General features: G+C 41.3%; 1 protein-coding gene across 1 annotated transcript in view; it reads right to left on the bottom strand.

The window, feature by feature from the left end:
• Nucleotides 1-271: 271 nt before the first annotated feature.
• LOC143019464 (peroxisomal N(1)-acetyl-spermine/spermidine oxidase-like) overlaps nucleotides 272-14,577 on the bottom strand; it is a 25,400-nt gene continuing 11,094 nt past the window's right edge. Inside the window, exons 3-13 of the mRNA XM_076175102.1 lie at nucleotides 13,086-13,155; nucleotides 12,455-12,609; nucleotides 12,194-12,313; nucleotides 10,971-11,115; nucleotides 9,343-9,412; nucleotides 3,254-3,382; nucleotides 2,810-3,067; nucleotides 2,386-2,502; nucleotides 2,017-2,204; nucleotides 1,243-1,372; nucleotides 272-756 (exon numbers count right to left, since the gene is read on the bottom strand). Coding sequence (XP_076031217.1) covers nucleotides 616-756; nucleotides 1,243-1,372; nucleotides 2,017-2,204; nucleotides 2,386-2,502; nucleotides 2,810-3,067; nucleotides 3,254-3,382; nucleotides 9,343-9,412; nucleotides 10,971-11,115; nucleotides 12,194-12,313; nucleotides 12,455-12,609; nucleotides 13,086-13,155 — 1,523 coding nt within the window. The 3' untranslated portion in view covers nucleotides 272-615. The remainder of the gene's footprint in view (nucleotides 757-1,242; nucleotides 1,373-2,016; nucleotides 2,205-2,385; nucleotides 2,503-2,809; nucleotides 3,068-3,253; nucleotides 3,383-9,342; nucleotides 9,413-10,970; nucleotides 11,116-12,193; nucleotides 12,314-12,454; nucleotides 12,610-13,085; nucleotides 13,156-14,577) is intronic.

Here is a 14,577-nt window from a genome sequence, read left to right as displayed (position 1 = left end):
CTGGTAAAGTGGTCGAGCGTGTGTGTGTGCGTGTGTGTCTGTGTATGTATGTGTGTGTGTGTGTGTGTGTGTGTGTGTGTGTGTGTGTGTGTGTGTGTGTGTGTGTGTGTGTGTGTGTGTGTGTGTGCGTGTGCGTGTGCGTGTGCGTGTGCGTACAACTGGATTAAGGTTGGCATTTGGACACCAAGGAATCAGAAAAGAAAAAAGACAAAAACAAAATCGCATGCCATTAATACCAATTTACATCACTATATGTTTATTTTCCCGTATAGACAAAAACAGGGATAAAGAAACGCAGACTTCAAGAAATATTTTGAAGAATCATAGAATAGTAAAAAAAAACAAGGCAGAGGATGAATTTGCATTGGTGCACATTGCACACTATCTCCGTGTGATGCAGCGGGTGGACTCAAGGAGACATTTGACTGTGACTGAAGCCTTCCATCTCCTTCCATCTCCGCCTAAGTAGCAGCAGTCCCTGCCTGGGAACAGGTGCTATAACAGGGGATATGCAGAGAAAATGTCATCTAAGCTTAGTTCTATTAATAACATTATTATCGTGCGACCTCCTCATTCGTCGGCGGACAACGCTGCGTTTTCATAGGAAGAGGCCAGTTACAAGGTCACTGTGGCACTCTTGCTTTGGATTTTGAAGAGGGTCATGATGTTGGACGCCTCCCGGTTGCCTGAAGCCATAGCACCGTCGACAGTACCAAAGCGAAGCGTGTTCGTGTGTTCTCCAGCGAACAGCACAGTCTAAAAATAAAGATCAACATATGATCATTTATTAGTAAATAAACGCACTAATATGTTCTTGATAGATGTATAAGAACGTGTGAACATGCCTTGGCAAATGAAGACGTAAGTATTTCTCAGTAAACGTATGAATGAATGAATGGATGAAAAAACGTCGGCCATTTGAGTTGTGATGGCGGCTTTAACATCTCTACAGTCCTAGGGGCAGTCCCTCTTAAGTTGAATAGAATGGTTTGGCATTAGCCAGAATAAAATTCTTTGAGTGGACGAACACAGTGTCTGTTGACATGAACAAGAATATTTGTTCGGTGACAGACTCGCCGCTTTCTGTCTGCAGATCACAAAGCAGCAAAGTGTTTTTCGGTTTTTCTTGTAGATTGAAGCGGTGAGCCTGGCAGCGAGCAAATTTTTCATTTGTGTTTGCAGTCACTGCATGATACTTGAATGGATGGGGATTCAACACTCGTTCAATTTCGTTACTCTCACCTTTTTACCGAGCTTGTTGACCAGGGGTTCTGTGATGGGGTCCCTGTTCATGAATCCTTTTTTGTAACCATCCACCTTGATATAAGACTCGTAGGAGCCCCGTGTCCAGATGTTCTTCGACCACTGAGTCCTAATGATGGGAAAATATTAAAAGAAAAGAAGAAGAAAAGAGAGTCTATCTTGAATTGAGAACTCTTGTTTGTTAGTACTTATGAGTGGGCAACCCTTAGCACGCGTGTGAAACGTGGCAGGGGTGCCCCAACAACATTTCTCCGGCATACGAATAATAAACAGAATCTTTGGTTTGTTACATGAAAAAATCACATCAAAGATTGGCTGTTTTAGGCGCGGACATTTGAAAATGTTGCCCACTTCTATCGTATAATGTGCCGATTGGCAGGTTGGTTCAAACCGTGCAACGTCCAATGCGAGCCCTTGTTCGAATAAAGTAACAGCAGCTACTGTCGGTGACTTCTACTTACCTTGAATATCTGAGCACATGGAATAAAGGCGGCTGCTTCGGCACCAGTTAAGCTCTTTTGTATCACCACCCTGATACTATTTATTGGGAAAAAGCTGAATGATGTTTAATCGTGTAGCTACAGTAGAACCTTCCATGTGATTTAACCTGTATCCTTCTTAGTCTCACACTTAACACCCTCTATGGGTCTGCCGTCTGGTGACAGTGAGAACAAAATTTATAAGGGAATGGCCTTATAGAAGGGCTTCACAGAGACAACCTCTGTGAAACGAATGACTGAATAGCTACTCTACCTTTTGAAAAAGTTCGGCTCAGGAACGTGCTCGTCCATGACTTTCCTGAGAACGTACATGACGTGTTCTTTGACCGTCTCCTCTGGCATGTCCTCCACCCGAAGGGAGCTCTCCCCGGTGACGAAGCCCTCCATGACAGCCCAAGGACCCCGGATAGTTAGGAAGCCCCAGAGGCCATACATCCAAGACTTGAAAAGAAGACGAGGTGTTACACCATCAGAGTAATAGACTCGAAAAAGGATATACATGGCACAAGTCAATCTCCGTATGGAACGGAGGCTTCTCTTGGCTGAGTAGAACGTCTGAATTTAGACAGAACAAAAATATTCCAAAAAAGTCACTTTCTGGGGTTAGTCTTGAGCACCTTACCATTTCATTTGGGAGAACAAATTCTGTCCAAAAGAGGTTGAGGTAGAGGGGCTTGGGGCCCCACCAGCGCTCTGGCCACCCGATCTGGATCTTATTCGCCACTCCGAGGTCCATGACCTAAACGAATGACATTAGTTGGCATTGCATACTGATCTACAAGAGTGCGAAGCCCTTCAACTCTGTAACGTAGCTCTTATTCTCATGTTCTGACTAATGCCCGCCGTTCTTACTCTATTGAGATGGGCAGACTTGGGACACAAAAGGGTCTCAACCAATCAAAACCTTGTTCTTGCCCCGATATTGTCCTTCAGCTGAATAGCTAGAAGTACGTCACTCCACTGAAGGAGCTATACACACATCTGTATATAAATACATATGAAGAAGGATATTGTGCCAGGTGGATCTTAAACTCTAGAAGTCTTACATCAAGAATATCAGTTTTCCTCTTTGGAAGAGAAGGGACGAAGAGGTGGGTGTGTCTCTCTTTGAGATGTCCTATGGAAGCCGTCATGAGGACAATCCGAGTCAAGTACGATGTCCCGTCAGCTGTGACAACGAGAGCGTTGTTCTCCTCTGGCAGGACCTTGTGCGCGGCAGAGCTGGCGTTGCGGTGAGTCGCCAGATCCCAGTGGACCTTGCAGACGGGCGACGAAAGATGCACGGCGTCGCTGGGAATGTTCACCTGCAGGTAAATTCAACAGTGGATGAAAGGTGTGCTGAATATGCGCATTCTGTTGAAAAGCTATGGGTCAATAAATTGGAAGGAAGCGATTTTAATGCCCTTTGTACCTGGTAGTCTGATGGAAGATAACACTGTAGTAAAACATATATCTTAGATAGCGCACGAAAAAGAAATAAATGAAGTCACCTTGAGAAAATCAACGATGCTTTCATAACCGTTTGTAAACTGATGATTATCGCCGAAGTCTTCGTAGTTATCGGCATCACGTGCGGATATGTCGTTCCATGTCGCCGTTCCTTCTTCGTCACATACGAGCTAGATGAGGTCAAGGTAGTGGTGAACGGAAATAAATACGAATGATTATATTACCTTTTATAATTTGTTTGCATAATTTCCAGCCTGTATGCAAAAGATCATAATTTCAAAGACAATTTACTAACCTGTTTCCAAATTGCATATAGATATTTTAATTGGATGCCAATCTGCTGAACTTAACCCATAAATTTAGTCATCCCTTCTGTGTGTGTGTGTGTGTGTGTGTGTGTGTGTGTGTGTGTGTGTGTGTGTGTGTGTGTGTGTGTGTGTGTGTGTGTGTGTGTGTGTGTGTGTGTGTGCGTGTGTGTGTGTGCGTGTGTGTGTGTGTGTGTGTGCGTGTGTGTGTGTGTGTGTGTGTGTGTGTGTGTGTGTGTGTGTGTGTGTGTGTGTGTGTGTGTGTGTGTGTGTGTGTGTGTGTGTGTGTGTGTGTGTGCATGTGTGTGTGTTTGTGTGTATGTGTGTGTTTGTGTGTACGTGTGTGTGTATGTGTATGAGTGTGTGCGTCTGCGTGTGTGTGATTTACCCCCACTGCTTGATCATATGATGACCCCCTCCTCATCTACAGCAATATAGTTTACGAAGACTGTGAGAAACATCCTCTAGATTGAACCACGTCATTCTTTCATCCACTCACAATCTTCTATTCGCTCCTCCTCCTGTCTTTTGTAACCCCTCTTCCCTGATTGACAGACATTCCATGTACACACCTAAGACACCCTTCACTCCATCAATCCACCTCATTCTTGGCTTTCCTCTCAAGTTCTTTTCATCCACATTTGGTTTCTACACCTGTTGTTAGTTTTTTCACATTCTCTCCACATGTTTAATACATCTCAACACTTTTTTATCTATACCAACTGACAGCTCTTTCTACTCCCATTCTCTGTTTTTCCTCCACATTTCTCACTGTATCTATTCTTGCAACATCTACCCATCTACCATATTCCACAAGCACCATCTAAAACATTCAGACTCCCATCTTGCCTCTTTTATATTCCAAGCCTTTGTTCTTTAACGTATTATGGGCACAAGTATTCATTCATACAACATTCTCTTTGCATTCATCCCCAAATATATATTTCTCATAATATTTCTCAGTCCAACCAGACACCTACGTGCTTTCTTTTGTTCTATTAATCACCTCCACAGCCGTTTCTCCGTTTGCTACCGCATGTGACTCAAAACACCTAAAACTCTCCTCTTTTTCCTGCTTTTCACCCATCACATTCAGCCTGCCAACATCATCATTCTTTATGCATCTCATCACGTTATTTTTGTTCATATTTATTCGTAATTTTCCCCTTTCACATATCCTCTCAACATCGGCTACTACCTACTTCAGTCTCTCCTAAAAAACATCTACAAGCACAGTGTCATTCGCAAACAACAGCTGGCTTACCTCCCACATCCCTTCACCTCACCCACTAGCTCTAAATTTTTGCCTAGCACTCTTCCATTAACCTTCTTTACAATGCTACCAATTGCACAAAATAGAAATAAAGGAAGTAGTAAGAGAAACTTTGCATTTGCATATATCTCTCCTAGGGGCGATGGTGAATACTAGAAAATGCTGGTAGGTATAGAAAAAGAAAAAACAAATAAAAGTAAATGGATTAGTTATTGAAATAATGACAGTACAACCCTACTGGGTGATTTCAATTGTTGTGAGGTGAACTGCAGGAAGTGGGAAATTGATAGGAAGTGAGAAATCGTGGGGAAATTTATTGTTAGATATAAGAACGAACAACATAATGATGCAATGGTTTAAGTGAAAATGACACACCAGATAGATTGGATTTGTTACTAATTAAAGAAATGGACATTGCTGAGCCCTTGTACTACCCCTGTCCAACATTAGAAGAAGAAAAAAAGAGGGGGAGGCGATACGATAGTAGTATTTAGAAGAGTGAAAGTCATGGGCATAACCAGCAAAGCAGACTTCCTATTGTGAATATGAAAATCCAGAAAACATGAAAAGAAACTGGAAAAAGCCATGCGTTTAAAGGATACAGATAAATGCAAGTTTCCACACAGCTCCATTGATATGTGGAATATCATGGAGGAAGAAATAAAACTTAGACAACATGAAAGACAAATTTGACAGAGGGTTGCACAGAAATGTGACTTCATGAGCTCTTGGTAAACGTTGCAGGCTAGCGATGGGATTGGAATGTTCACTGACACTGCAGGCTAGTAATGTCCCCCTTGAGCAAGGGGGTAAGGTTACCGTAAACCTTCAGAGAATAAAAATAAATTAGTTTCAGCTTGAACTAAGGAAAAAAGAGGACAGGGTGCTAAGAACGAGAGTTTTTTATTTTCCTCAAATACGAGCTCAGATTTCGTACATGGACCGATCTCTGGGTAATGCCGTGACCTCTCTTCCCCTTGCTCAAGGGAAACAGTGATTGGTTGCTGCATTAGTGAATATTCTAAGCTGTGATCAGGAGTCAATCTCTGACCTCCAGCGTGAGAGGTCAAGACAATAACTATTACACCATCAAACAGTGTGTGTGTGTGTGTGTGTGTGTGTGTGTGTGTGTGTGTGTGTGTGTGTGTGTGTGTGTGTGTGTGTGTGTGTGTGTGTGTGTGTGTGTGTGTGTGTGTGTGTGTGTGTGTGTGTGTGTGTGTGTGTGTGTGTGTGTGTGTGTGTGTTGTGTGTGTGTGTGTGTGTGTGTGTGTGTGTGTGTGTGTGTGTGTGTGTGTGTTTGTGTGTGTGTGTGTGTGTGTGTGTGTGTGTGTGTGTGTGTGTGTGTGTGTGTGTGTGTGTGTGTGTGTGTGTGTGTGTGTGTGTTTACCTAGTTGTATTTACTTAGTTCTATTTTGCGGGAAGGGGAGCTACGCTCTTGGTGTCCCGCCTTTGTATCTCGCAGTGTCTAGTTTGCTCTTAAACTCATGAATGGTTTTTGCGCACACTATTTCATTGTCCAGTTTGTTCCAAGTGCCCACCACTCTATGTGGAAAACTGTTTTTCTTCAGATCTCTTCTGTAGCTATGTTTTTTTCCATGTTCTCTTGTATTTCTCTTGTCCCAGTTTAAGAAGTCCTCTCTATCGAGTATTTTTGTGCCTTTCGTGATTCCGTAGATGGTCCGTAGGTCACCTCTCTCTCTTCTTTGCTCCAAAGTTGGTAACTCCAGTTTAGCCAATCTCTCTCACTTTTATTGATCTTAGCAAATTGTAGGATTCTCCGACAATTTTGTTTATCTGTTTTTCATAGGACAAGTCGTTTGAGATTATTACACCCAAATCTTTTTCGGATCTCTTCTTCTTTACCTCCTTGGTTCCAATTTTATATTGTCCTGATATTCTGTTTTTGCTTTTTCCAAACTCCATTATGCTACACTTGTTAATGTTAAAGTCCACTTCCCATTTCTGACTCCAGTTCCATATCTTATTCAGGGCTTCCTACAGTGATTCGCAATCCTTTTCAGTTTTTTATTTTCCTTAATAGTTTGGCGTCGTCTGCAAAGAAGCTCATGTAACATTTCACATCATCCATGTCATTCACATAAATAGCAAAGATTATTGGGGCCAATACAGCTCCTTGCGGTACTCCACTGATCACCTCTTTCCAACCTGAATATTTTTCTCTGAGCACTACTCTCATCTTTCTACCAATCAGGAAGTCCTCCATCCATATTAGTAGGTTCCCTTGTATCCCCCCTATATGTTCCAGTTCTTTTTAATAATTTTTTTTTTGTGGGGTACTTTGTCAAAACCTTTTTGTAAGTCCAGGAAGGCACAATCAGCCCATCCATTTCTTTCTTGCACTATGTCTATTAATCTTGAGTAGAAACATGTTAAGTTTGTGGTACATGATCTTCCTTGCATGAACCCATATTTTCTTGGGTTTATTATATTGTTGTCTTCCAAGTGTTTTACCCATTTATTCTTGATGATTTTCTCACAAATTTTGGCTATAGTGCTTGTTAGTGAGACTGGCCTATAGTTAGTTGGTTCTTCCTTGTTTCCTTCTTTATAAATTGGTACAATGTTAGCATTTTTCCAGTCTTTTGGTATTTTTCCTTCTTTGAGTGAGCAATTCATTATGTTATGTATTTTGTCCGTTAGTTTTTCTTTGCATTCTTTTAGAATCCAATTTGCAATTCCATCCGGGCCATGTGATTTCCCGACGTCAAGGTTTGATAGGTGTTCCAATATTTCTTTTTGTGTTATTGTTACCTCGCTCATGGGGGGAGATCACCTTTCATTACCCTCGTCCCAATATTGTGCTTCCTCTCTAGTGAAAACAGATTTGAAGTGATTATTCATGACTTTGGCCATTTCTAATTCTTCTGTGTATTCTATATTCCCTTGGAGTAGTTTCACCATTTCCTGTTTGTTTTTAAGTTTACCATTCACGTATCGATAGAATAGTTTGGGTTGCTCTTTGCATTTATCTATAATGTCCTTTTCATGGTTCCTTTTTTTTCTCATCTCACTTTAACATACTCATTTCTATGGTTTATATAAACTTGCCATTTTCCGTTGTTTTTTTTTTGTTTTGTTTTTTATCTTTTCTCCACATTTTCCAAGCTCTGTCCCTTCTGTCTTTTGCCTCGCTGCATCTTTTGTTGAACCAGCATTTAATGTACACTCTCTCTAGCTTCTGTCTTGGTACGTGCCTATTCACCCCTTCATTGTAATTATCCATCGAGATATCCCATTTCTTTTCCACTTTTGTCTCTTCCATGTAAAATTTTTCCCAGTTTGCATTCTGGAAGAATTTCGGTAGTTTTGCAAAGTCCGTTTTGTTATACATCAATATTCCTTTCCTATGCTTTTCATTTCTCTCCATGTATATTTCTTCCTTTAGTTCAGTTTCAATGAGAATATGGTCACTCTTTCCAGTTGGTGTCTTGTATTGGATTTTATCCACAATTTCAGGTTCTGTTGTAATTATAAAATCTAGTTTCGACGGCTACTCGTTATTTCTATATCTGGTGTTTTCACTGACCCACTGAGTCATTGTATTGTCCATGGTCATATCCAGTAGTACATTGCCCCACAAGTCGTCTCCTCCTCTCACTGTCATGTTCTCCTAACAAATTTCTTTGCAATTGAAGTCCCCAATAATTACCAGATTTACCCCCCCCCCACATTAGTATCTCATTTAAGGATTGCCTTGTATCTTCTAGCATTTTCGCATGTTCATTCTCTTTCCAAGCGTTTGTTTTTGGGGGCACATAAGTCACCACAAACTTTCTACTTTTTTACTTTGTGTGTGTGTGTGTGTGTGTGTGTGTGTGTGTGTGTGTGTGTGTGTGTGTGTGTGTGTGTGTGTGTGTGTGTGTGTGTGTGTGTGTGTGTGTGTGTGTATGTGTGTGTGCGTGTGTGAGTGTGTGCGCGCGCGCGTTTGTGTGTGTGTGTGTGTGTGTGTGTGCGCGCGCGTTTGTGTGTGCGCATGTGTATGTGTGTGTGTGTGTGTGTGTGTGTGTGTGTGTGTGTGTGTGTGTGTGTGTGTGTGTGTGTGTGTGTGTGTGTGTGCGTGTGTGTGTGTGTGTGTGTGTGTGTGTGTGTGTGTGTGTGTGTGTGTGTGTGTGTGTGTGTGTGTGTGTGTGTGTGTGTGTGTGTGTGTGTGTGTGTGTGTGTGTGTGTGTGTGCGTGTGTGTGAGTGTGTGTGTGTGTGTGTGTGTGTGTGTGTGTGTGTGTGTGTGTGTGTGTGTGTGTGTGTGTGTGTGTGTGTGTGTGTGTGTGTGTGTGCGTGCGTGTGTGTGCGTGTGCACGTGTGTGTGTTTATGTGTGTGAGTGTGTGTGTGCGTATACCTGTGTGTGTGGATTTGCCTGTGTGTATCAGCGCACATTTGACTGTGCCTGTGTTCATTTATTTGCTTGTATAAACCTGATTTGTTTAATCATGCATTTCCTTTCGATTTGCCTTTGCACATTTCTATTATAAACAAAGTCTCTCAAGCTCTGGCTTGAGGCTCAATGAAAATTTGATGACGACAAACATCCTCACGTTTTCGAAATAGCGAAGCCAAGCTTTTCCTTCTTTGCTGTCGTATCCTGGTCCCCAGACCTCTGGGAATCTATATGTATGAAAAAAGAGAATATAATTTGGAATGTATACGTGGCAATATCCTGTTGGGTCTGGGATTTGATAATTGTCTTGATGTGCCTTCCAAGTGCATTTGGCTGGTGTCTGCAATACCCCGCCCGCCCGTTAGGTAGAATAATTATCTGTCTGTAGATGTGGGGGGCGTGAGGTGATGGTAATATGCTTATGACACACATGTCTAAATGTGCATTAGTATGTTCTCCACCGGGAGAATCTTCGAGGCAGAGCTCGTGTTGAGGTAAGTGGACCCTGGCAGACGACAGGTCTGGAAAAGTGGACGCGGCGGCGTCTTTCGGAATATCTTGCCGGTCTATAGGAAATTTCAACAGTGAAGGAATGGTGTGCTGAAAATGCTACGGGTGAATGAAGTGTTGCTTGCACAGGTATGTCAATCTCGGTATTGTGTTATTTTCAACCGACGAGATGAAAGGACGCCATGTACCAAACGATTACCTCTAATTTCTAAATGATAAGACACTGAAACTATTTGAAAATATTTCCAGTAGAAACCAACGACGAGTACTTAAAAGTGGTGGTCTTCCATCCAAACGGACGTCAGAAAAAGCTATTTCCCTGCCGCCCCGCCCGTCTTCAGCAGACCCCGGTCAACATCCTCACCTCCATCAGGGGGTGGATCCCTGAGGGGTTGATACTTGGTCTCGGGCCTAAGAATTTTATGAACTTTATACTTCTTCCTGTCACCTTTTCTCGCAAGTAGAGCTGGCAACCGACAACTACTCCTCTCCTCCTATACTGTACTATAAGCCAGAGTGACAAAGAAGCAGTCCCACACTGATTTATGTAATATAGCCAAGATTCCAATGATTTTTCCCCAGTAAGCTTGATGGGGGTGACCGTGGATCGTTGCCAACCGTTGTGACAACAGTTCTTATCATAGACTAGTACAGTTTTACTTGTCAAGAGTTAGTACTGGTAACTAAGTATGTGAAAATATTTCCAAATTATCCAGTTGTATAGATTGTAAACCTAGATAGCATGGACATGATTACGAAATGCATTTTACTAAAGAAAAAAGAGCTTAAAATGTAAATTGGAACATAGGCTTTTGGATATTTAGTGATTGTTGAAGAACGACAACAGTTGATCTGATTTTTTGTGAGATCAAAGGTGAATTCTAAGGATTGAATCGGGTTGTTTTCAAAGTGTATCCTGGTTAGTACCATGCTGTCTTATTTACTCGAAGGAGGTTCCCAAATATCAATAAGTAATTAATACTAAATTTTGTATTGTATAATTCAAGCTAGTCAATCAAACCTTTCATTCTCTCTTGAGGTCTACCATTTCTTGCACAAAGCTGCGTTGCATTGACCTCAATAAAATGACCTCAGTGACGCCAGGTAACAAAGAGGCGACTTGGACATTAATGTTCTTCGAAAGTTTTCGCCATCTTAAAAAAGATAAGGGTGACTTTGAGAATGAACCACATTCTTTTCTTTCCTTGGTGAGTGGCAAATCTCGCGGACCTCCTACCCACTCAGCGGACGTCTAAAAACGCTTCTTCCTCTTACCTGTCCTCGAAATACTTCCCGTATCCGTCATTGTAGTAAGGCAGGAGCACAAAGTAGTTCTCGGTGGCTTCGTCCCAAAGGTTCAGGATGTCAGGATATCGACTCTCGTCGACAGGCTCCCCGGTGATGCTTTTGAATCTCAAGTCTGAAGAATTTTTTCACACTAAGTCATTTCTTGAGGACTACAAAATATCAAGGCGCAGTCACCTTTTCGGACAAGAAGAGAACAAAGGCGGATGAAAGGAATGGTTAGGTGGTGTAGACTCGACCACAAAAGTAAAACTAGGAATCGATTACGCTTCGTCACTAGCACGAAATTTTGTAAACTATCTAGAACAGTGTTTCTCAACCTTTTTACCCTTGCGTAACTTTTAGAATAAATTGCATGTCTCAAGGAACCCCTGCGCAAAAAAAAAGCACTTATACCATATCTTTCTCATTTTATTTTCATTATAATAATAGGTTAGATAGGATGATGTCTATATTACATTATTACAATAACCAGGAATAAGTCGTGCGTGTTTAGTTATATTACATATATGAAATTAAGTAAAAATCAAAAGTGCATTAGCTTATCTCACTTGTTCTTGCGGAACCCTTAGGGAGCTTTTGCGGAACCTTAGGGTTCCGGGGAACCCTGGTTGAGAAACGCTGGTCTAGAGACTACTTATTATAAGTGAGGTGGCTAAGTCAAAACACTCACCCACTTCATAAATATTAAAACCCAGTTAACGCCATTTATTTTCACTTTACTCGAGTTGAAAGCAATGAAACGAGGCACAGCACTTCTAGAGCAGGGACTGATAGCTGGAGCCGGTCCACCACTACCACCTCATCCACTCAAAACTATTTCCACAGAGAAGATGATAAGAAACTTGCGTCAGGCTGCCTGCGTCATCCTTTCGCCCATTCACAACCTCTCTTGCGCGCACTCTCTTCCCTGCTCCACAGACATTCATCGTGCAATACACAGATCCTTTTGAGCAAAAATTCTACCATTTATCATTATTACTGTTTATAGATTTAGGGTCCCTTTGGAGAAATCCTGCTCGACAACCTTCAGGAAAGCCGTGTCAGCCACCTACTACTCTGAGTCAGATCCGTGGAGCTTCAGTCAGAGTGGTTCAAGTGGCTCATTAGTCCATAGATGCCAGCCTCAGGTGTGCACCTCCTAATTTCCTATCCCTCCTCAATGCGTTATCTCCATGCTTGATTGTACCTACCCCATTCGTCCTCTTGAATGTCTTGAGCTGCTTGGCCTAACTGCTCTGCAACGTTGTACACGATGTTCTTTGTCCCTCCATGAATCCACTCTGCCCCTTCTTCGGTGATAACTCCTTCGGCTGAGGACCCATTACACGTTGTCAAACAAACAAAACGTGTTAGAGGTTTTGAATAAAAATATCACATGCGTTTTTACTGGATCCTATTCAAATATTTTGTGTCTACCTATCTTTTACTTAAGGATTGTATCACTCATCTACCTGTCCTATAGGTCTTGACTCGACCTCCAAGTCTGTCATCCGCCTCTAGGAGTATTACATCCCGTACTCCAGCTTCAGCCAAAGTTTTGAAGGCGTTGAGGCCAGCAACTCCGCCACCCACAATGACAACTGCTTCTTGCTTTGCCTGGGCCATCCTGAAATTTACCAAGAATACTCAGAGTTGACCCGTTCAGACGCGCATTACGCTTCATTTATTTTATTTATATTTTTTTTTTGTGTGGTTCAGGCTAGACAATTTCTAGAATTTGTCTTGGTTAATGACCGGCGATCCTATTCACCAGAAGATAAGTCCTAAATTAAATGGTTTAAGCATCGTAAGGTATTCACGTTAAAGTTCGTGTAATATAACTTTAAACAAACAAATGAATAGAAATAATAATGATAATAAAAAAGGCCGACTGAAAGAAATTCACCAACATGCCCTTATTCTGGAAACAAAAACAAATATTCTAACCTTTGAACTGCATCAGGAATCGGGCATATTGCGATCAATATCAAGATACTGAGCAACTGAATAAGATAACTTTATGAATAGGATGTAATCGTGAAAATGGGGAAAAATCTATAGGGGTGGTTTTATATATCGGGGAAGAAAGAAAAATGTACGCACCAGGCGTCGAAGTTCCCAGGAATGTCATCACACGGGTGCTTTTCAGGAAGCCGCGGGAGGGGAGTTCCTGCTGTAGAGGTAGTATGAAATATATTCAATGACCTTTTGATTTCGGTCACACTGGAAAAATGGTAGGGAGGTAGATCCCTGAAAAACGAAAGTCCGCCTGTCATAGCATATATATTTATTTTTACTGGGTATTCTCTTCCGACTGTCAGCTGTCTTTTATTTATCTATTTATTCATCTATTTATATATTTGTTTGTTTATTTATTCTATTTATTCATCATCTGTTTCTTTATTTTATCATTATTTATTTATCTATTTATCTATTTATTTATTTTTATTACTTTTTTATATATTCATTTATTTATCTTTTTAGGATATGTTAAGACTTCTGCCGCTTTTCCTGACAAATCTAAAGTTTTTGATAGCATAGTACAAGTCTGTGATCTCCATTTTTTTTTTTTTTTTTTTTTTTTTTTTTAATTCTCGTCTCTGAATTTCTCTCCGGTCACTCTTTGGCTTCTGGTGAAGTTGGTAATTGTTCTTCTATGTCTACAACTTTAGTCATTTTACAGGATTTTGCCCTAAATTCTACTTTTTCATCCTGTTCATAAATGACCGAGTCCAACGGGAATGTCTCTGGCTAGGAGAGGGTCTTGCCAGAAAAGGTTGTGGCTGGAAAATGTTTTCGTCAGAAAAGGCTCGAGTCAGATTGGATCTGATTGGAAATGACTGGCCGCGAGTGTAGCGGGTAATCTGGTCCCTGCTCCAAATAATGACATGTTTTAGAAGAAATTCAAAAGTGTGTGGTGAGGTGAGTCTAGCAGACAGAAGAGTGTGAAGGGAATATATAGGTAGTTGGTAGGTGGAGGTTGTAAGAGATAGACAGGTTGAGTATTTTGAGCTATTGAATGTGCAGGGATGATAGAAGGGCTTTGATTGTAGCTGTGGGAGGTGCAAGGAGAATGACTGTGATGGGTGAAAAGAATAAGGCAGTTTCGAGAGAGGAGGCACAAGTGGTATTGAAGAAAAATGAGCTTTAGCAAGACTCCATGATTAGATGGGCGTTCTTGGGAATAGATGATATAGGATGGAGCAGAAGTAGTGGTTGGTTAGGTTGTTAAGTGTGTATTCCAGGAAGGGGAATGTTCCAATTGATTGGAGGAGTGTGCGTGTAATCCTATAATGAAGGGAAAGGGAAATAAGTATGAGTGTAATACTTTCAGCTGGATAAATTTATTGAACGTGGTTTGTTAAGTGCATGGGCCTGTGTTGATCAAGAGGATAAGAAAGGGAAAGAAAGTGATTGGAAAGGAGTATCAAAGGTTCGGAAGAGAAAGAGCCTATGTGGATGAAACTTGTGTAGCAAAACAGATGTGTGAAAAATATTAAGCGATAGGTAAATATATATTTTATAGGTTCATGGACTTGGATAAACCATATGACAGTGTCGATCGGGAAATGTTGTGAAATGTATTATAAATTCA

This window comes from Oratosquilla oratoria, chromosome 37 (assembly GCF_046742065.1).
Source record: "Oratosquilla oratoria isolate Oo_2021 chromosome 37, ASM4674206v1, whole genome shotgun sequence".
NCBI classification, from domain to species: Eukaryota; Metazoa; Arthropoda; class Malacostraca; order Stomatopoda; family Squillidae; genus Oratosquilla; species Oratosquilla oratoria.
The sequence above is the reverse complement of the archived record's forward strand: the minus strand, read 5'-3'. Positions and strand labels throughout refer to the sequence as shown.